This window comes from Rutilus rutilus (genome assembly GCF_951802725.1).
Source record: "Rutilus rutilus genome assembly, chromosome: 22".
Lineage (NCBI taxonomy): Eukaryota > Metazoa > Chordata > Actinopteri > Cypriniformes > Leuciscidae > Rutilus > Rutilus rutilus.
In genome coordinates this window covers 15165277-15189459 of record NC_140227.1, presented here as the reverse complement: position 1 = coordinate 15189459, position 24183 = coordinate 15165277, and the positions used below count along the sequence as shown (strand labels likewise).

Genomic DNA, 24183 nt, shown 5'->3' with positions numbered 1-24183 from the left:
CTCACTGATCACACTAAGGTGTTCAATAATTCTCTTTCGAAATTAAACTCAACACTGCATCTTCGATCGACGTTATGGGGACGCCATCAGAATAACCAGTGTCTGAAGCGCATGTTAACACACTCCAATTTTTTTGGCTGGCAACATTCTTTGACGTCATTGGCGTAGTGCCTGGAAGTATAAGAGGGCGCCTGTGATACACTGCATCAGCTTTTTTGTCTTCAGGAGCCATTTGTTTAGCTACAGCGTAGTTAAGAATCCTAGCATGCATTTCAAGAAGTGTGTGCCTCTGTGTCCCAGCTTTCTGACACCTGACACCACAATTATATTTAGACGTTTGCTTCCAAAATGTTTGTTTGTAGCAGAAAGAAAACTGATTTGCTGTCTACAACATGGAGTAACATCCGTGAATGTCATTCACAAATGTTACTAGGCAACCAGTAGTGGGAACTCCCATAGCGACCTCACCGCCAGCCACTGGCGACATGTAGCGACAAAGTCGCTGATAGTGCGAATGCAGCATCAGGCCATCATCGCTCCTCCCTCATGAGCTTTCTGACTTTTTGTTAGTAGCTTGTTATGTAGTGAACTACCTTTTCAAAAGAGAATAGCTTAACTTTGTAGTGATAACTACATTTTAAAGTAGCCTCCCTTCACCAATAACAGCCTCATCAACTTATCTTGCAGCAAGCAAGTCATTTGTATGATTTCAGATGATGTCTGGCAGTCTTCATTCTTCACATTGCTGAGTCACTCTAAAAGAATCTGAACATCAATGAGCTGTCTAAATCTTAAGGGAACAAAAGATCTCAAAGGTTTCAATTAGTCATGACTCTTTGATCTCACTCAATTCATTATTCCTCATGAATTCTGTCATTTCATGTGCCTCTGAAACTCCTACCACAACACAGCATAAGGAGAGAATGTCCCAACCACCAAGCGCCCTTCATCTACTTGCCCCAGTCTCTATACACTAGTGTACACTACAAATCAAACTCTGTACTAAATGTGTTTCTTTTGATCTTTAAGACCTATATCTAAATGCTTGTATGCTTAAAATGTATTAGGGAAACAAACATTATTATTATTATTGTGGAAACTTGTAGTAGATTATAGAATCAGTCAACTGTCTAGACCAGGATAGATGGAAGAAACTCAAATATAAGACTTTAATCTTCTGAATGTTTTAATAAGACTGTTAACTTCTTTGTGGTCATTGCATTATTCTCATACTTACATTTGTTGATTAGTAGTTTTGTAGGATTTGTGGGAATTTTTTGGGGAAAATTGTAATAATATAAAATAGGAATATGTATGTCTGACTGGTAGTGAATGCAAACTCAAGATATTAATACAAGAAGAAGAATAATAAGAAGAAGAGTACAGCATAAACAGAGCTGAATTTTCAGCATCATCACTTCAGTCTCACATGATCCTTTAGAAATCATTCTAATATGCTGATTTGGTTCTCAAGAAACATTTCTTCTAATTATCAATGTCAAAAACCGTTGTGCTGCTTAATATTTTTGTAGAAATCATGACTGTTTTCTCAGGATTCTTTGATGAATAGAAAGTTATACGCAAACAGCATTTATTTCAAATAGAATTCTTCTGTAACAAAATCGTGTCTCCACGGTCACTTTTGATCAGTTTAATGCATTCCTGCTGAATAAAAGTATAAACTTCTTGAAAAGCACACTGACCCCAAACTTTTGAATGATATAGTGTATGTAATATTTATTATGATCAGGGAATTCTAGTTATGCCTCTACCCACTCTTGATTGAGTCGTGCCCATGAACAATCAGGCTTTATAGATGAATCTACAGCATACGCACTGCATTTAAAGGGGTCATATGATGCGATTTCTTGATTTCTTCCTTTTTCTTTAGTGTGTTATGTAACTGTTAGTGCAAGTATAAGATCTGCAGAGTTACAAAGCTCAAAGTGTCAAACCTAAAGAGATATTCTTTGTAAAAGTTAAGGCTTAGCCATGCCTTCCTGAAACGCTTCGTTCAAACACGCCTCCACAAATCTACGTCAGTGTGTGGGGGCAGAGTTTCATAACACCGCCCAAATGTATACACAAAGAAAGAAGGTGTAACTTTTATTCTCGCTGAATTATTGTTGCCGCCGGCACCGCCATGTCGTGGAGACACTGTTTTTCGTTGCGAAAGCCAAACTACTTTGTTTGGCCTTACAAAAGAGGACACAATTAGAAAACAGTGCTTAAGCTTTATTTACAACACTGTTCAAGAACAGTGCAACTAAAAGTTTAGGGGTCAAAGGACTTAGTGAAAAGAAATGTTTTGAGGTGCATTTTGAACATTTAAGCTGTGTAATGCTGCGTTCACACCAAACGCGAATAGGGCGTCAAATTCGCGCCTGCCGCGTCTAGTTATACGCTTGACCACTTTGTGTTAATTTGCGCGTCAAGAGCGAAATTGACGCGCGTAAAATCAAAAGTTTGAAATGAAATTTACGCGCGTCACGCGCGTCAGAGGCGAAATCCGGAGGCGAAAGTTTCGAAACCTGTTGGCGGCCATCTTTTTTAGATGTTTATCGAGCATTAGCAGTAGCATTAATCGAGAGAGTCACCGCTCGTATATGCTCTGGAGAGCAGAAACAGCTGCGTAGGGGACATCGTCGCTGTACTCGGGTCCACCAGACCCTCCGGAGGGTTTCAGGAGGTTCACAATTTGCTCCAGGAGGTAGGTTTGGTGGACCTAACGGTGAGGACGCTGACGAGGACAGTGTAGGTTGGTTAACGATTGGTTAACGCGGCGCGAATTGACGCAGAAGTTCAGATTTTTCAACTCGGGCGGCAGACGCGAATTCGCGTCAAACGCGTGAATGCACAAATAGCACTAATAAAATCATTCGCGCATAACGCGCTAGACGCTCAATTCGCGCTATTCGCGCGAACTTGACGCGCGAATGAGGCGTATTCGCGTCTACCGCGCCGCGCTCTACGCCTCATTCGCGCCGCAGGAATTTTTTACGCCCGAAACGCGTCTTTGCATTGACTTAACATTGAAATCACTCGCGCCTGACGCTCTATTCGCGTTCGGTGTAAACGCACCATATATCATAATCAGTAATTATGTCCCCAATGAAATAAAATCTGACATGATCTGGTCCAGTCGCGCCGGAAAAGATTCGGACTCGATAAGGTAGTACCCGACATTATCACCTGTCATTATTGCTTTGGGAGCTGATGTTTAAAATATGGGAGTGTGACACTTCCGTCACACGCTTAAGGTTTTTGGGCCAATCACAATGCACTGGATCGCTGGCCAATCAGAGCACACCGCGCTTTTTAGAACGATGAGCTTTGTAAAAATCAACGCGTTTCAGAAAGGCAGGGCATAGAGGAGCAACAATAATGTACAACATGTGTAAAATAATGTACAACATGTGTAAAATAATGTACATGTGTAAAATAATGACTTTTTTTTTACCTAAAACCGCATAAACACGTTGCATTAGACCAAATACACAAAATAATGTTCTTTTTAGAACCATCACCCTTTTAACTGACAAAGAAAGCCAGTACAATGACATCACAGGTTTTACCATAAGAGTGACATTTGGAGTAGACTTCATTCCTTCAAACTCCAAATTATACAGAACAGACTGAACAGAACTGTTATTTCTGTCAGGAAACAGCTGGGAGTGCCAATCACCAGTATGCGAAATAATGAGATAAAAAAATATTTAGGATTTTTTTTTCCTTTCCAAACAGTGACAGTGAAAATGACTTCACGAAGCATCTGTGGATGATGTGGGATTTTCTCAGGCATGCAATGCCGCTGCATCCAATACAGTAAAACAAAAGATCGTACACAAGTGTTTGCGTGTCTGATGAAATATCAATACTGCAAAGCATTAAGGGCTTTGTAGTCTGTCTTCATGTGGCAAGATTATGTGACAATTACATTTCTCACCTGTCCTCTTCTGTGCGTTCATGAATATTTAAACACAAAGGCGCAACGCTCTAACGACGTTAGAGAATAGATTCAGAGGGGCAGCTTTGAATGTCTCTCTGCAGAGGTGAAACCTGCGAGCCACCGTATAATCATTTTATGTTATTTGAATCTCTAAAATCCAGTTCTGCAAGTCTTTGGCTTTAATTTGCGAATGTTCTGTACATTTTCAGTCAAAAGCTCATTACTACCCCTGGGTTTCTTTTGGGTTTCTAAAGTGTTTTCCTCTAGTGGGAATGTTCTCCATTTTTGTTCCCCCTAAAGATTTTTGTGAAAAATACCAGACATATGGCCAGTCGGGTCTGAAGCTTATAATCCCATCTGATCTGAGCACCGGGTGAGCCGAGAAATGATTTGCACCAATTTGTATTTTACAAATGCAGAAATCAAGGTCATTCTTCCAACGCCCCGGTAAACTGTGATGGAAAGATCGATATGTCCACCCAAACAGATGATCTCTCCATAAATCATCTTTGGGAGGAGTGAGTGGTGACACAGAGCTGGCCCAGCCTGTAATGCTGAGTTACATCCTCAAACAAACTTCCAGAAAAGTCCTGCCAGTTATAAATTGATGAGGAACACCATTTTATTTTATTTAGATTTTTCTGTAAATTGTAAAATAACTTATGAAAGGTGCATTCTTACCTTTGAGTTTGTTCTGAACATCCAGTGCGATATCCAAAGGGTAAAATGGAAGAACGGGATCCGTAGCAAGTCGCAGGATGGCCTCAGCTGTTATCTAAATCGGCAAAAGACAAAACGGTCCATTAACAAGTCAGTTTGGATCCTTATTCTTTGAATAACATAAAAATGAAAAATCTAACATAAGAAGTACATTTACAAAGGTTGCCATCAATGCTGTTGCAAAAACATCTCAATAAAACACTCCTATTTAACTCAAACATGCAGCTTTTTCTTTTTAAAAATAAATGCTGTTCTTTTGAACTTTCTACTCATCCTTCACTCCTGAAAAAAAATTATACAGCACATATGTTTCTTGAGCTACAAAATAGCCAATTAGAATTATTTCTAAAGGATCATGTGACACTGACAACTTTGCCATCACAAGAATACATTTTAAAACAGATTAAAAATAGACAACCGTTATTTTAAATTGTAATAATGTTACACAATATGTTTCACAATATTACTGTTTTAATTGATCAAATAAGTGCAGCCTTGTTGAGCATTAGTGAGTTTTTAAACAACATAAAAAATCTCACGAAGTTGAAAAAAAAGAAGCAAAAAATTGCAACTGAACTTGATAGTCAGTGATCACAACATATCTTTATTTTATGGAAAAGGACACCTATGAAAGGGAGCAAAAATCTGGAAAAAAGTGTGGATGAGGGTGAAGTTGATCTTGTTACACCTACAATAATTATGCAACTTAATCGAAGATACTATTAAATCATTTATTTATTCATTCATTAATTCATCTAGCCATCCACTTGGCTCACAAATCTGGCACTTTAGGCAAACTTTCTTATTCTTTTCCATTGTACTGGATTGTACTACAGCAAACGTCATGTTTTAAGTGTTGAAATTGTCCGTGAGTGCTCGCAATGCTTCTTTCTAATAGGCTCAGATAACAAGAGCATTTTTTACGCTGCCAGTCCTTCAAAGCTGAACTGTAATTATTGGTTGCATTCTGTCTTATCTTTCTGCCTTTCCATTGATTTTCACTCCCTTGTTGGATTCCGTTGCTTTCCGCCCCAGACACTCCACATTGGCATCTGATGGGTCACTGTAACTGTGCAGACAGCAAGATCCGTACTGAACTTTTCCTGCTTTCACATTTGTCACGGATCAAACATTATAGATTCTCCTGATGTCCTTTCATGTTCTGCATGAGGTTAACACACGGGCTGGGAGACTGCGCAGCATGAACACATATCAACTGTGGTTTTATCATATGGTGTCTCTTCTGCCTGACCTCTCCTGAACTTTGTGAAAACTACAGTTTGCTGGCTGGCAATGTGGTTGTGATCTTCCTCTCGGGACGGACTTGAAAGTTCACCGTAACGCACGCCTCAAAGGAGGATTCAGTGTCTGACCACTGACCCTGCCTAAACAAATTAGCCCCAAGGCAGGAGTTTGCTGGCCTCCCACGAGATCAGGATCTCATTCAGTGATAAAATATACAGCAAACACAGGTCAGCTCTTGTATAATACTATATTGCCGCTGTCAGGCAGAAACCTTGTGTCTCCATATTTCGTTTCAAATTTCATTTTTTCGTAAATCATTACTTTTGTTCACCCTTTACATCTGTCTGTGGGTTTTGCAAATATTTAACCAATCAAAAAGTATTAATAAGAACTTGGGACTAAACCTAGTAACTCCATTGGATCCTCAAACTGTCCATAAAACCTCATAACTGTGAATGAAATGCCACATGCAGTTTGGATCGTCTCTGCTTGTTTGCAGTGCAAGGGTAAATGAACTGGTGCTTTGAAAATGAACATTTTCTTTTTCAAGAATCACTAGAATCATATATATATAGCCTATATATATATACAGTGAGGAAAATAAGTATTTGAACACCCTGCTATTTTGCAAGTTCTCCCACTTAGAAATCATGGAGGGGTCTGAAATTGTCATCGTAGGTGCATGTCCACTGTGAGAGACATAATCTAAAAAAAAAATCCAGAAATCACAATATATGATTTTTTAAATATTTATTTGTATGATACAGCTGCAAATAAGTATTTGAACACCTGTCTATCAGCTAGAATTCTGACCCTCAAAGACCTGTTAGTCTGCCTTTAAAATGTCCACCTCCACTCCATTTATTATCCTAAATTAGATGCACCTGTTTGAGGTCGTTAGCTGCATAAAGACACCTGTCCACCCCATACAATCAGTAAGAATCCAACTACTAACATGGCCAAGACCAAAAAGCTGTCCAAAGACACTAGAGACAAAATTGTACACCTCCACAAGGCTGGAAAGGGCTACGGGGAAATTGCCAAGCAGCTTGGTGAAAAAAGGTCCACTGTTGGAGCAATCATTAGAAAATGGAAGAAGCTAAACATGACTGTCAATCTCCCTCGGACTGGGGCTCCATGCAAGATCTCACCTCGTGGGGTTTCAATGATCCTAAGAAAGGTGAGAATTCAGCCCAGAACTACACGGGAGGAGCTGGTCAATGACCTGAAAAGAGCTGGGACCACCGTTTCCAAGGTTACTGTTGGTAATACACTAAGACGTCATGGTTTGAAATCATGCATGGCACGGAAGGTTCCCCTGCTTAAACCAGCACATGTCAAGGCCCGTCTTAAGTTTGCCAATGACCATTTGGATGATCCAGAGGAGTCATAGGAGAAAGTCATGTGGTCAGATGAGACCAAAATAGAACTTTTTGGTCATAATTCCACTAAACGTGTTTGGAGGAAGAAGAATGATGAGTACCATCCCAAGAACACCATCCCTACTGTGAAGCATGGGGGTGGTAGCATCATGCTTTGGGGGTGTTTTTCTGCACATGGGACAGGGCGACTGCACTGTATTAAGGAGAGGATGACCGGGGCCATGTATTGCGAGATTTTGGGGAACAACCTCCTTCCCTCAGTTAGAGCATTGAAGATGGGTCGAGGCTGGGTCTTCCAACATGACAATGACCCGAAGCACACAGCCAGGATAACCAAGGAGTGGCTCTGTAAGAAGCATATCAAGGTTCTGGCGTGGCCTAGCCAGTCTCCAGACCTAAACCCAATAGAGAATCTTTGGAGGGAGCTCAAACTCCGTGTTTCTCAGCCAGGCACGTGCACAGGTAGGGCTCAACCTGTGCAGAGCACATGCCCTTTTTGCCCTTACACTCTGAAGTGCCCTTTTTTGGGTGGTGTTTTTTTTTTTTTTTTTTTTTTTAATCAATGCTATTGGTTACCATTTACGTCTGTCTGTCTGTCTGTTTTACAAATATTTAGCCAATGAAAGTTCTTAAAATGAACTTGTGTAAATCGTATTCGATCCTCAAGCTGTCAGTATGCTGATAACTCCGCCCCCTCTATATTCACTGAATCCTGAAGTTCCACAGCAGCCGCACAGTAGACAGCAGCTGAACGAAGTTTTGCGAAGGGTAAATAAATATCTTGTTGTTTGAATAAGTAGGCTACTACTAAACACTATGTCTATAAAGGCTAGTATTTTATTTATTTGATATATAAATCAATAACTCACTGAGACTCACTGAGACATGTGGGACGTCGCCTGAGACTGAGAGGTACGGCTAGCATTTGCCATCTAGTCATAGCCAATACATAGACACTTAAATAGCCTGTGCATTCAGTAGCATTTCATCTTTTATAAAATGCGATTTTGGCCAAATTTATTTTACAGCAGGAAAAACTGAGCGCCCATATAGGTACAACAAACTAGTTTGTAACCTGTTGATGAAAATGTAATGTGATGCCGCCGGCGCCGTTTTAATGACGGACAAAAAATGCACATTTGCACACATTCGCTGGTCAAAAACTATATACTGATGATAAGTAACACAACAACATATAATTTGTTTTTACCATCGGAAAAATAACAGCTGCGCCCCCGCGCTGTTTCGTACTGGAACTTACACAAAGCGACGAGTGATCCTCGTCACCTAGGTAACATATATTTCTAAGAAATTTCTTCTTTGATTTATGATTGCTGATACACTTAATTTATTAACATTTAGACTAATCATGTTATGGTTAATTCAAGGCTGTTAATATGCACGTATTATCTAGCTAATTTTTTAATCTATAGCCTATTCTATACTCTCCGCTCGTCCTCACATGGTTTTACTACAGTAATATTGTAGTAGTGACTTAAAAAAAACATTACAGAAGATCACTGTGAAATCTGTATATTGTATCATGCACAATGTAATTCATGATTTAATTCATTCCAAGGCTTCATTTATTTGATCCAAAATACAGCAAAAACAGTAATATTGTGAAATATTTTTACAATTTAAAATAACTGTTTTCTATTTGAATATATTTTAAAATGTAATTTATTTCTGTGATCAAAGCTGCATTTTCAGCATCATTACTCCAGTTCAGTACTCTTCAGTGTCACGTGATCCTTCAGAAATGCTTTTCACTGCAACTGTAGGCCTACTTTTCACACTATTTTTTATTTTATTTTTTTATTGCTGGCTTATTTTAGAGAAAGTGTAGTGAATAAGAGACCAACATCCCTGGCTCACAGAAGGTTGCTGTTAGGTTTAAAGAAGCCCTTAAAACATGTTTATCTATATTATCTTTATTATTATTATTATGGTTGTTATTAATTGTGAATAAATCTAAAGCTTTTGAGACTATTATTTTGTGTTATTGAAAATGGGAGGCGGGGTGCCCTTTTTTTTAGTTTCAGCACATGCCCCTCAAAAGGTCTGTGCACGGCCCTGTTCTCAGCGACAGCCCAGAAACCTGACTGATCTAGAGAAGATCTGTGTGGAGGAGTGGGCCAAAATCCCTCCTGCAGTGTGTGCAAACCTGGTGAAAAACTACAGGAAACGTTTGACCTCTGTAATTGCAAACAAAGGCTACTGTACCAAATATTAACATTGATTTTCTCAGGTGTTCAAATACTTATTTGCAGCTGTATCATACAAATAAATAGTTAAAAAATCATACATTGTGATTTCTGGATTTTTATTTTAGATTATGTCTCTCACAGTGGACATGCACCTACGATGACAATTTCAGACCCCTCCATGATTTCTAAGTGGGAGAACTTGCAAAATAGCAGGGTGTTCAAATACTTATTTTCCTCACTGTATATATATATATATATATATATATAAAGGCTAATGTTTTATGTATTTGAGGAGCGGAGAAGAGTCAGCCAATCTAGAATTTGTCATTGAGCCATACTCAATACTGTAAATAGCCTGTGCGTAACACTTCATCTTTAATAACATGAGATTTTGGCCAAATTACACAAGAAACTAAGCGGCCACATAGATACAATAAACTTAATAACCTGTGTAAACATGTGTTAATAGCATATGTACTAAGTATTACGAATGAAGGCCAGCACCACCAATACTAATATGCCTATCGTTATCTCTATTCAATGGAATTCTTTCTGGGGCTGAAATGAGTAAAAAATATAGTTGTTGACCCATGCAACCTTCTCTTTATATAAATAAGGTTGTTATATGATACCAACATTTTACATACAGTACCAGTGAAATTTCACAGTTCTCGATTCTAATTTTTATACTAGCTTAACAAACACAAAATTCAAATACTTTTAAAGAAAAGTAAACAGTCAGTATTAAAATAAGTATTTTCAGGTAGGTGTAAGTAGTATTCAGGAAAGAAACACAGAAATTGAATAAAGTAATCAAATGTAAAATAACACTGCATAGTCTTCACTGTATAAATTAAATACTGTATATATATACATTTTTATTAAAGCTACAAAATGTATTCAGAAAAGAGCAGTAAGCGACTGTCTCTTTTTTCTTTTGTTTTTTGATAAACATTAATGACAGACTGCAGCTGGTATATTAAGCTGCTGTAACTTGAATGTTTTAAATAATGTTTTGAATATAAAAATATTAAATGATTCAAAATAACAAATTATACTTTTAAATGGAAACTAAAACTGCCAGTAGGTGGCGTCATTTCACCGAATCATTCATTCAATTGATTAATTCAGGAACAAGCAAGCAACTGTTTTTGTGAATGGGTCATTGAATCATTGACTCACCCAATTCGTTCAGAAAGGCAGATTTATTCATCAACGAAACACTGCTTTTACTCAGAGATGCGCAGCAGCTCAGCTGTGACTTTTTGGAACTATTTTGGTTGACGAACAAGAGAGCAAAATCAGACAATTTGTGCCTAAAATGTAAGTCACTTAATATTAACTTCTTTTTTATTCAAATCAAGCGTAGCGTCAGTTTTGGCAGGTCACGTTAGTCAAGCTTGCATCAGCTGACTCTCAGCTGATACACGTCTACCTAGGAATATGACGCCTATTACTGTATACATATAAGCTCCTTCAGTATTATCAGCAGCTATCGCGTTTCTCAGGAGCTAATTACCCTCCTCCATCCCCAGCTCCTCCTCTCGTCAATCAGTATGGCATTCTGATTCCCCTTGAATCAGAATAAATTCTTGTATTATGTTGTACTTTAATATCTTGAATTAATGAAATCTGCAATACATTCATGTTGGTTCTGTTCTGTTTCCCCCTAGGGGGGTTATTGCTGCTCTCCCTGCTCTTATCCATGCTAGGCTGCATGGATGCACAGGGAGTTCTCGCCCAGAACGGAACCATACCACCAATCCAAACTGTATGCTAATTGTCAATCGTATATGACGATAGTGGTCCTGACAGAACTGTTGTATAAAATCAACATCACATTTGTAATATTACTGTTATTTGGGGAAAACAGCAGTCTTGCACATGTGATAGTGTTTAACTATATCATATATTACATATTAAAAACAAGAACTCAAACAGGGGCTTCTTTGCACCCATATAGCAACTTTTGGTGCCATTTATATACATTTTTTGTAATTTAGTGTGGAAATTAGCTCAAAGTAACTTAATTTCCAACCCAGTTTCTGATAATCCAGTATCTAATAATAAGATTTACTAGATTATATGATTTACAAGTTATTGCTTATAATTGCAACAGCATTTCAAAAATATTTTGATACGAAAATTCTAATATTTTTCTATTAATATATTAGTCTGCATTTATATTGCTTAATCTGCACATACATTTTTGGACCATATTTTTTCCCCATCCATTGCTATGGTTATCACTATGTTGTTACTGCAATTTTGAACGTGACTCTCGCTTTTATAAATGTCACTTCAGAAACTTTGCAGCTTGTTAGTGGCCGTTGGTTCTCTTAGCAGCACGAAAAATAAAACTTCGATAAAAAATCTGAACGGATTATATATAACCTAGAAACCGTGCAAAGAGCTCTCCCTTTATAATCACTAAGAAAAACTGTGCAGTTCATCGCGATCTCACAAACTTTTGTTATAATCAAAGAAGTTGTCTATGCTGCACAATGAATCTCTTTTTTACATCTTGTCTTGTTATGAGAGGATTTGCAAGCGTGCAGAATTTAACATTGGACAAAAAATCCTGTGTTATGAGCGAAGAGTGGATTTTGACTAACCTAAACACCTCTGATTGGCCATTGTGTTCAATAAATCAACAGATATGTCTGTGATTGCCTACACTGCTGAACGCTGCAAAAAACGTCGTAAATAGAAACCTTTGACGCTCTCCAGAACGCATAAATACACACTGGATTGTTTGCCAAATCTGTTTCGCTAATATGCTATTATTAGTTTCAGCTGAGATGGTCGCACTGTAGAGCTCTGATATATGTCCAAATCAGCACAGACTTCTTTGGTTTTGATTTATAGACCCTTTGTACTCTAAAACAGTAATTCAAGCCTGAATCAGAATGATTTTATTTCATTATCAGCGAAGTAGTTTCATTTGGACATTTGTGGACACTTTTACACATTGTGCAAAAAATGCAGCGGACATTTTATTTTTGTCCTAAATACTGTCATCTGTGTCTTTCCATGTGTATTTCCCCCTCAATCAGCTTTCAAATCTTCCTCTAATCTGTCAAATCTGACAGGCAAATCCCACAGTACGTGTGCACTTCCAAATCACAACATGCTTGACTCCATTGTTAATACTCACCCCGCTAACAGAACAACACGACACGGGAAACAAATACCCTTCAGTCTGGTGTTCAGATCAGACAGAGGCCTGTCTCTGTGCTGTGAATCCGTGTTCAGCGATTCATCAGTCTGGTTGAACCGCTCAGAGGGAGCCCTCTGCTGTCAATAACCCCCCGCCTCCAATGCACCCACCTGGCTCTAATGTACACAAATATATTCCCCCGCATAGCCCTGCAGTACCAACATATCCTGGAGCAAAAGGCAAGCCAGAGATTGAAAAACAAGAGTGCATACCCGTGCACTTATGTGTTCACTCACACATAAATACACATTGATAGTCTTTGTAAAGAGATTACAGAGGACGAAAAGAGGTTCTAATGCTACATTTAAAGAGTAAAATGCTGGTAAGTCTCTTAAACCTGTTCGAGTGTTTATGTGAGATGTTGGAATGATTGGGTTTTTCTTTAGGTTCTGATTTCAAAACATGAACAGATGTTGTATCTGCAGATTGAATCAGCTGCCTGTCAGAATACCATTCGAGTTGTTTTCATGCAGAGGAAAATCGGACTAATGTATGTGGGTGATGTTTTAGTTTTGCTTAACTGTTTATGGCCTTAACCCAAAAAAGAACACAGTTTAAGAAATTTACATGACCTTGCACATAATTGGTGTAAAATCAAAAATACACTTGATGATAAGTGCACCTACAGATATGTAGTGTAGTGGTTTATTTCTGTGGTATTTTAGAGACATTAATAATACAATGAAATGTATACTTTGGGATATCTGAGGTACTGTAGAGACATTCATAAAAATAAAATAAATATTTCTGTGATATCAGTGGTATCGAAGTGACATTACTGATATAATTAAATATTTTTGTAACATCTATGGTACTTTAGAGGGATTAACTTAATTAAATAATAATTAAATAATTTCATAAAATTAAATAATGGTGGTACTGTAATGACATTAATTATAAAATATAATATTTGTGTGATATTGGTGATACTTTAGATACATTAATAACTTTGTGTATATTCCTGTTTGCCATAAAACAATTAATACATTAATATTAAATTAAAAGTAAAAAAAATAAATAACTGGTTTAAAATCATGAATATTTAAAAAAATAAATCTGTGATGACTGCACTTAAAAAATGTATAATTTTTTTGCACATAATTTAATTTAGATTTTTCAAAATAAATCAGTTTAGTTGGTTTTGGTCAAATTAATTTTGGTTGGATTGATTGCTTTAGGAAAAGGCGTTTGATCAATTACTGCTTACGCTGATGTCATTTGTGGGATGTCTTGTCAATAACAATAATGATATAAAAGAGTACTTATGAAAGGGCATCATCAGCAAAAGTAAACTGGGATAAGACTGAGAGTCTTTCTGGTCAGGTCAAAGAAATTTGGCCTGACCCAAATAGCATTGGGTCCGATCTGCTTTACTTTTTTGCCAGTGTAAGAAGCAGGGCAAGGTCTTGTAGATATCAGATCTAGACTTGTAGCGTTTCGTCTGCAAGCTGCTCAGAGACTGCTGTATAACAATGGCATCGCTTGGTCTAACACTACAGTTGCACTCTTGAGAAAAGCATGCAACATGGGACTTGATAAGCAGCTCTTTTTATTGAATTTGAACGAAACAACTGTAACAGACTTGACTTCCTTCTACAGATCTGTAATGGAAGCCTGGAATGTCTCAAGACCTGCTGGAATACATGCAGGCTTTTGGCCGATGGAAGAGCCACTTTTTTTTTTTCTAGACACTTATGCTCTGCCAATTTGTCATCATGGCTGATAGCTGCTGGATGTGTAAACCTTGGCCACATTTTAAGCATCAGTTTGGATACCCTGGGTGAGAAAACTGGGATAAAATCTATTAGATATTACTGATAGTGCTTGGAGAGCTACATTTTGATCAGTGACTTTTTATCAACAAAGACAATACAGGCAATTACCCCTGACTGTGAAGATAATGGTACACCCCCCAAATTGTATAAACATCACGTTGCAAGAAATGAAAGCTTTAGCGGAAGACTCAATTGTTACGTCACGTATTACCTTCTCATCTATCCAATCGTGTTCTAATACTTAAAGTATAAAAGATCGGTACTTACACATGTCTGAGTTCGCAGATGCTGACGCCTACATTCACCTCCATGTTATTTTGCCTCCCTGAGTCTTTCTGGTAGAACTAAGACTATGCAAACATGCACACAAAGTTTGACTCTCAGTAGGAAGATCAAAGACTGACAAACCCCCCTCACTGGAAACTATATTGAATCTAATCAGTAAATTGATGCCATCATGTTCACCCTGAATGCCCAATACAGTGTAGTTCACCTTAGTTTTTCATGTGATGTTATGTGAAACAGATTCTTAAACAGATTCTTAAAGGGATAGTTCACTTTAAAATGAAAATTCTGTCATCATATACTCACCCTCATGTTGTTTCAAACCTGTATACATTTATTTCTTCTGCTGAACAGGAAGGAAGATATTTAGAAGAATGTCAGTAACCAGACAGTTTCTGGTCCCATTGACTTCCATAGTATATATTTTTTCCTACTATGGAAGTCAATGGGACCAGAAACTGTCTGGGTACTGACATTCTTCTAAATATCTTTCTTTCTGTTCAGCAGAAGAAAGAAATTCTTACAGGTTTGAAACAACATGAGGGTGAGTATATGATGACAGAATTTTCATTTTAAAGTGGAGTATCCCTTTAAATTTGTAATCCCACACTTACAATGGAGGATTGTACATGGTGCAATAGCTACGAATAGACATGTGGTGAACCTCAATCCTAATGTAAGGGTGGGTTGTCCATTTTGTTCTGAAAATGAAACAATTTTTTATTTATTTTTTGTGCAATGTGTACGTTTGGGTAATTTGTCTTTATCATCTCAATGGGTATCATCTTTATGTGAAGATCTATCTCATCAATTGTTCATTTTTGGGCCAAAAATTTTCTGTTAGTCGTAAAAATATTTTGGTTTATATTCAATTTTGTGTTTGGAACTGTCAAACTTGCTATTTGGAAAACAAGGAAAAATAAGATGCTTTAGATACATTAGATCCTTTGTTGATGTTCAAGGATTTGGTAGCTTCAAGGCTCAGGAAAACATGCATATTACAAACTGGTAGGGTGCTTGCGAATGTTTGTGAATACTTTGGCCATAAATGGAGTGTTATGTACAGTTAATGAAAATGAGGATCTACTGTTGACTTTGTTTGAAGTTAAATTGTTGTAATTTTTGTTGTTATTATTTTTATTTAATTTTTTCCTTCTTAATTGAGATTGTGGAATATTGATGTTCAGTGGTAAAACAGACTGGTTTTACCTATATGTTGTAAATAAAGGTAATTCAATCTCTCTCTCTCTCTCATTACGTAAAGTCACTGGCAGCAAACATCCTTCTTAACATGTGCATCTGTTCAGCACCTTAAAGTGTCGACAGATAACAACTGATGTTGTACATGATGAAATTCTGGAGTGAAACAACATCAGAATTATAACAACTGTAAAATTTAGATGTGTTATATACAAAATATGTATGTTTCATCTGTTGGAATCAGCTGAAAGTGTGATAGTTATTAGGGGTGTAAATCGGACAGTTAATCACGATACGATACGATATCGATTCTCTTAGCCAGCGATACGATATTTTCCGATACTTCAAAAAATTCCACGATACGATTCGATTCAGGGCTATATCGATCGATTAATCGATATTTAGATATTATGTTCACACAACTAGTTACATTTTTATTAACTCACAAATGCAACCAAAATATATAACATGAATGTTTAATTAAACTCTTTGAAAATTGCACACCCTCTCCCAATTGGGACATTTATAACAGAAGTGGTCATTTGCAAGTACTCCGTTCTTGTTCATTTTCATAAATCATGTTTTTTTATTATTATTGTGCATTCCAAGTAATATCAATCAAACTGCAGCTGGGTTGTTTTGATTAATAATAATAATAATAATAATAATAATAATTTAAAAAATACAGGTAAATTACAAAATTAAAGATAATTGCTTTAATATGTTTTTTTTTTTTTTTTAGCAGAGCAGACACATTCACATTTCATCTTTCTGAGTCAAACAAAACCAAGTAATTGCTATGATAAATAATACAACACTCGGTTAATCTTCATAACGTTAATCTCCTCATCTGACATAGACATAGACAAACTTTGTTGTTGTGATAACGTACACGCAGTACAGAGAGCTTTTCCCTCACCACTAAACGAGCTGCTTTAGTAAGGTTCTGTGAAAATGTTTCATCTTTTATTTTCCTTTTACGCCCTGAAGAAGATATCACGACTTCATTGAAATTATCCATCCTCGATCATTTAGTCAGCTTCGACAGTTTGACGAAACTCCTCTTAGCTAGCGCGTCTTTTCAAAATGACATCTGACCTCACCTGAATACTGCGCGCTGAGTCGCTAAAACGGATTTATCGTGTTGTGTTCACCAACAAGGGTGCGACGACTGCTTGTCTGTTTCTGCGGTAAAACCTGAACTTGCGATGCCTTGACAGCGGACAATACCGGCTTTTGTGAAAAAAAACTTGTTTAGGGTTTAGTCAGTCGATCTTGTCAGGCGTCTTTTTCAGATGAGGAGATTAACGTTACACACCGGCAGGCGGTTGGTGAGTAAACGAAAATGTGCGCTTTGGCGGAAGGATGTTACGTGAGAATGTGGAGAGTGTTAAAATAAAGGTGTATATCGATATTTTAAGTGTGGAATTGATGCATCGTATCGTTAGACGTTATATCGATGCATCGATCCATATCGATGTATCGTTACACCTCTAATAGTTATCTCGCCTCTTTGGCCTTTTTTGTGTTGGGTATTAGTTTCTGCCACCCAATAGAAAGAGAGAGCAAAAGAACTAAAGAGCAACTCCAGAAATGAGGCTATAAATAAAAATTCCGCTTTTGTGTTCAGGCACATTCTGCAGTGCTGATTAATGCTCTCTCTGCTGAAATCAATGCTGGAATCTCTCAGTCTCTGATTGATTCCACATCACTTCAACTTACACTTTAGGGCTTTAATAAGAAACCAAAAAATATGTTTAGAAAAAAAGAAAATAGGAGAACAAGAAAATATACGATTTTGATGTATTGCAGTTATGGAAAATGTCAGGTGTTTCAGCATTTAGAGTTTGGCTTTAACATTGGTAGGAACATTTTTAAATCAAACAAAGTTGCACTACACATTGAGCACTTAATAAAAACATTTCAACAATATACTCAAGATAACTTTATTTAAAAAATAGAATCCCAGTCCTTGATCTTGTCCATTTATCCATCCATCCATCCATCCATCCATCCATCCATCCATCCATCCATCCATCCATCCTTTCTTCAAACCGCTTATCCTTTGTAGAGTCACAGGGTGCTCTTGTACAGCTCTTGTTTATTTTACATAACGAAAAATTCAATGCATTGTTAGGTTTTTATGTTGTTGACAGGGTATGTATGTTGATGCTGCAGCATAGTGGTTACCTACTGAGCCATGATGTTCATGTAGGAGAGTTCGAGCCTAGCTCTCGACGTCTATTCCCTGTTTTAAAAAATGCTGTCTGTGAAGCGGCTTTCTGTGCACACACACACGGAATGCATGGACAGAAAGCCACTTCTCAGCAGGTCTTAACCTCATAAGATTGTTATTATAAATTTAAATGAATTCAAGCCACCTCATTAAACAGTATGTAAATATACCTAAATGCCAATTGTGTGTGCTTCTATGCCACCTCTTCAGTGCAAAGATTCATTTTGTTGTTTCTGATTTCATTTGATGTAGCTTTTGGTAAATTATTCTGCCTGATTTTGTCTTATGGTTCTAATAGAATTTATTGTTTTAAATTTAATTTGAATTAATGAATGAATTTATCTGCTGGAGGACCTACATTATTTAATAGCATCAGACTCTAATGAAAGCCAGGAAATTATATTAATTAGGTCTCACAAAGTATTACAAATAAGATCCCCCAAGGTCAGTAAGTCACTAAGTCTAAAAATTAAAAAATGTGAGTCCCAAGTTCCTTTAGGGTGACACAACATTTTCATTTAATTTAATCCGATGATATTAAATATCCGTGTCATGTAAATAATCTTAATTGATACATGACTAAGATTGGTTTTAATCTAATTCATTAAATTACTATACAACTACCAGATGAAAATGTGCATTATGATGATAGTTAAAAGATTTTAATTAAAACATCCTGTTGACAAAAATACAAAAAGGAAAAAAAAAGAACACTGCAAGATATTGACAAAAAAGATATCGTTTATACTGTATAATCCAGTCAATATTGTCAGCAACTGACCCACTTGAGCTGTGAGAGTTGAACCTAAACAGATGATCATCCAAAAATTCACATTCAATCATGACAACACTTGGAGTAGCTTTGGCATGTTATCGAATATGGCAATGCTAATATATTTGGTCTTGGCAGACTTGATCTACTGCTGCTGCAGAGCAAGTATGAACTGTCAGTATATTCACAGACAAGCTGCTGTGAACATATAAGATATGCTGCTGCTGCTGCATAAATAAACATACTTAAATCCTGTTGCATATATAGGCAGGTGGAGCTGGGGGAGGAGGAGGGTTTCAGAGGACCTCTGATTAGCCTACGGCAAACACTGAACTATTTAAATGTTGAGCAAGCAATCTCTTTGGCTGCAGATTTAGCAGTGTATAGGCCTATGTCACACTTCCTGCTTCCGGAACGCGGAGTAGGGATTCAGAACTTCCGGTCAACAGTATTTCTCGATAAGGATTTAGATTATCAGCCATAATGTCTAAACCATCCGAGGTAGACTGACCACGAGCTATGAGGTTGTGAAATCAAGGTTTTTGCTCCTGTAGAAGCTATAAGTTCGTATGAAATCAACCTTGTTTTAAGAAAAACATGTTTTAGCCGTGATCTTATGAAAAAAACTACACTACCCACAATCCTAAGCGTAGCAGCAACGTCTGCTGATTGGTCCAACTCGCTGTTACCATAGAAACGTTTACCTTACTGGCAAACGGCCCACCGCTGTTGTTGTAGTGTACTGGGTTGCTCTGCGTCAGGACGTAGACAGCCATACCTCAGCTTTCACGCTTTTCCACTTGAGAGTTTTCATTTACCATCCGAACCACATCGTCATATGTGACTTCAGGCGGGTTGCGGAGAGATTTGGTCCAGCGGTATCTATCGGACTCCGCCATTGTAAAAAGCTAACCGGAAGAGCCGTATCCCTACTAAAAGACGTACTTCCGGTCTTCAATTTTTCCGTGACATAGGCCTATTAGAATTCACAATTCACAATAGAATTGTGCCATGTATTAATGGTGTAATTGCTTGCAGAATGCAAGTAAAGAACCTATCAGCTTGCGCCATCTAGAGTTTCACGGCTGAACTACATACAAATTTATTACACTACAATAGTGAAATCATCATGTTATTTCAGAAGCACATGTTTTTGTTAAATGTGGATACATGTTATATAAAATGTTTGAATATTTGATTTATTTTGCACTTTCATGTCAACTAAAATGTTTTCATTAACTAAAATGACATACCATTTTAGCCAGATTTAAACTAAAACATTGGTTGAGAATAACAAGGCATATGAGCCAACATGGCATATGTTAGAGCTTCTCCTCCCACTGTTTCCTATGAAAGAACAGCCTCACTGACCCTCACAATTCAAGCAGCTCTTAAAGATTTGCACAGCAATGAAGCACTAAAACTCAAATCTGACCACATGGCATTTAATGAATCAATGCCTTAATGACCACTGTCAGTCAAATTTATTCCTGCAATATGTCTGGGAAGACAAATCTCTCATCAAGCAGCCTTCTGCTTCTGTCATTAAGCTTCCAGATGGTATCATGTGTCAAGAGTTAACAGTGAACGAAAAACATCTCAATATGCAGGTAGAAAAGGTCTCATGTGAACATAAAATATGCTTGCTTTGGGCATAAGAGTATAATCTTGAATAATCATTAACATATAAACTTATGAAAGCCACTATACCAATTATTCAACAGGTACTTATTAACATGCATTATTGTGTATTATGAGTCTTAAAAATGTATGTGACAATTGATTTACATTATCCTAAATTCCCAATGACCGGAATGATCATCAAGCTGTAAACAGCAGAAGCGTGTTTGTTTTAAGCCTGTTGTACTGGCGGGTCATTCATCCATGTTGTTGTGCATGAATTCAGCCATTAAGCCTTCGGTTTGGCTAGGAACTGGCAGATTATGAAAATTGTCACCTATGAATTGAGGCTCTGTGATTTCATATGCAAATGAGTAATTATAAGGGACTGAAAAGGAGCTTAAGTAATGTTTTATTCAGCCAGTCAAAATTTCAACAAACACACAATGAAGGTCTTGACTGAAGGAGTGTAGCAGTGACCAGCAGAAAACTGGGAAAACCACTGAGAAAAAGGAGGAATGTGCAAATGTATGTGTGTGTGTGTGTTTATTGAACAGTAAACTGTGGAGAGATTAATTCATGACAAACATCTGCCAGATGCTGGAACCAATTAAGCTTCCTGCTATCAAAGTTTCATTTCAACTTACAAGCTCACAATATTCCCATTCCGCAAGCATGTCTTTGATTATTAAAAGCTAATTAGAGCATTGCATATGTTTAGTGGAGTGCTGTGTTTGGATTTAAAGAATTGATCGGACTGGTTCATCAATAAACTAATTGTGCTGTATGTATTTGTTTATTAACAATATACAAGTGTCACAGTTTTAATACACATCTCTGAGACATTTCTTAGAAATTAGGTCTTAATATTAAATTATGCATAATTACATGCAACTAAACTAAACCAAATCTTAATACTAATCCTAACCCTATAGTAAGTACATGTTAATTAATATAACTTTTACTCAGAAAATGTATAATTGCACTGTATAAGGACACCTTAAAATAAAGTGTAACCAAATATTTATAAACATTTGTATGCCAGCCCATACTGTGTGTGTGTGTGTGTGTGTAAAAATAAATTTTATTTACATTTTAATCTTCTTATTTTTATTGCAAGTAATATGATCATTTAAAGGATGTTTACATATTTTTACTGGAAAGCAAGATCGACACTGATCAAGAAAATGATGATGATGAATGATTATTATTATTGTTTTTTATTAATATTATTTATCATTTCTTACAGTATATATCCATGCTATTCATGTCCATCATAAAATTAATGTCCTGCTTATTTCTCAAATCCAGGGTTTAAGGAATAATTTGAAAATGTGTTGGGCAGGGGGGCAACATCTTTGTTATGAATATAGAACTTTCTATGGTAAAATCATAAACCAACCCTCACTGTTATGACTGCTGTGACCCTGCTCAATATACTATAATTAGCATATAATGTAAGACAGTGTGCATTGTACACCGATGGAGTCTGTTTCACTATAGGGAAATATGGTAAAAGGTGATACCAAAAATAATCTATATTAGAAAGGCACAGATTAGCTGGATTGTTATGATGTGTTAATTTTAATTACTGATGTTTACAGAAATTGTGCATACCTCAAAGCTGTAAAGACAGTGAGAAACCGCTCTCCCTACGGAATACACGGAGAGCGTACACCCATGAATGCATTTTAGATTTGCATTTGTTTTCTAACAACTTCAAATTACGTGCCATTTTGCTTCATTATAGATGCATATCATATGCGCTTAATTGGTGTTTGTGGGACTTCAAAAAACACTGCTGGGTCCAAAATGACTAACAAAGAAAAAAAGGGCAGCAGAAAAAGACAGAAAAGTTTTAGTTTGAAAGAAAAGACAAGCGATTGCTTGCTTCAAAGGGCTTCTGTGCTCAGAAATTATTTATACAGGATGAAAAATATATATATATTGGTAGACCTGACAAAATACAAGATGCAATGCTATATCGTTCCATTTGAAACAAAGCCCAAAAACCTGAAAATTACATTTGAGACCAGTATGAAGGTCAAGTGAGGTTTCCTGAGTTTCTACTTTTAAACAGCATTGAAACTGAACTTGCTTGTCAACAGCAATAAAGTTACTATGCTGACAATTGTTAAGGTCCCTCTAGCCAGAACTGTTTGACAGCACTGTCAGTATTGTTTAATTTTTTACCTTCTTTTATATATATATATATATATTTTTTTCTGTTTAGGATAACTTATGAGTCACTTATACAAGTAGTATAATAAAATATATATGTAATTAGTATATAATATACAGTGCTGCATGGAACCCCTTGCCCCCTTTTTGAATCTGAATTTCAAGGTAAATTGTACTTAATTTGTCCAGGAATGATGTAAGTATCTTCTGTTGCTTCTAAAGGACAAAAATTGAAAAAAAAGAAGAAGAAGAAGATATTTGAACAAAATATGAAAAATGGTTTTCACAGGACATGCCCTCATAGACATGCCATCTATCCATCCATCCATCTGTCTGTCTGTCAACTTTTTGGAATGGAAATCAGGTGAAATGGGGGCAGTCAAGGCAATAACATGCTCAAAGGATGGAAAAATTTGTCCTCAGAAAATGTCAGGCATGCTCCCAGATGTTGTGCCGTCTCAATTTTAAGTTTTCAACCTTTCAGCAAAAAGGCCTCAAAAGTACAGAGGGCATTTTAATCAGCAGCAGTGATGGATGAGCTAAGAGTCCTCACCACACTTGGGACGAACCAGCAAATGTGAAGCAGAGACACTCGGACAGCCATGGACAAATCACACTCCCCTGTTCAAAATGTGTGTCAAACGACACTCGCGTCAGCTCTCATACAATGAGATGCCAATTGTGTTAGCCAGGTGATAAAAGAGTATCTCTGGGAGAGCGCCATCCAAACAGAGTTAAACCCAGGAGTGTCTGGGAAAATTACTCCTTGACATCTCGTCATGTTATGTATTAGGCGACGATAAACTCTTCCTGATATGCTGCCAGTGTTGGGGTGAAGAGGAGGTAGAGGGAACCAATAACACGCCTCGATTGGGGAGATAAAGTGGAAATGTCTGCGGTTTCTTGACTCACAGATGACTCAAAAATGCAGATTTCTCCAATTGGTCTAGATTAGCTACTGTAAAACATTCATTTCAATACATTCAAAAGAGAAAGGTAAAAAAAAACAAAAAAAAAAACATGAAAATTTGGAAAGTCGATTAATTTGCTCTTTCATAAACATCCAAAGAAGAAATCATTCAGATTTATAAAAGAATGTTTAACACATCTAGTTTGTCTGCAAGTCAACAATTTCTTTGTACAAAAAGAAGGGGAAAGCACAGTCAAGTGTGATATTAATTTGTGTCTAACTATTCAGAGTCTCCCTGACTGAGAAACCAATTAATGAGAGCAAATGTGGTCCAGGAGAGCAGCTGTCCCATATTAACAGTATCCAAAGCACTAAGATCTGAAGGCTTGAAGGCTCTTTCAAAGATTAAGATATCATTCTTAAGAAATCATATCAATCTATCTATTTATCAATCAATCAATCAATCAATCAAATCATG

At 36.9% G+C, this 24183-nt stretch overlaps 1 protein-coding gene across 1 annotated transcript in view; it reads right to left on the bottom strand.

Moving 5' to 3' along the window:
- The window catches only part of naaladl2 (N-acetylated alpha-linked acidic dipeptidase like 2), a gene marked incomplete at its 3' end in the record, with an annotated part of 289380 nt that overhangs the window by 27120 nt on the left and 238077 nt on the right, over positions 1-24183 (bottom strand). Inside the window, exon 12 of the mRNA XM_084394580.1 lies at positions 4631-4724. Coding sequence (XP_084250706.1) covers positions 4631-4724 — 94 coding nt within the window. The remainder of the gene's footprint in view (positions 1-4630; positions 4725-24183) is intronic.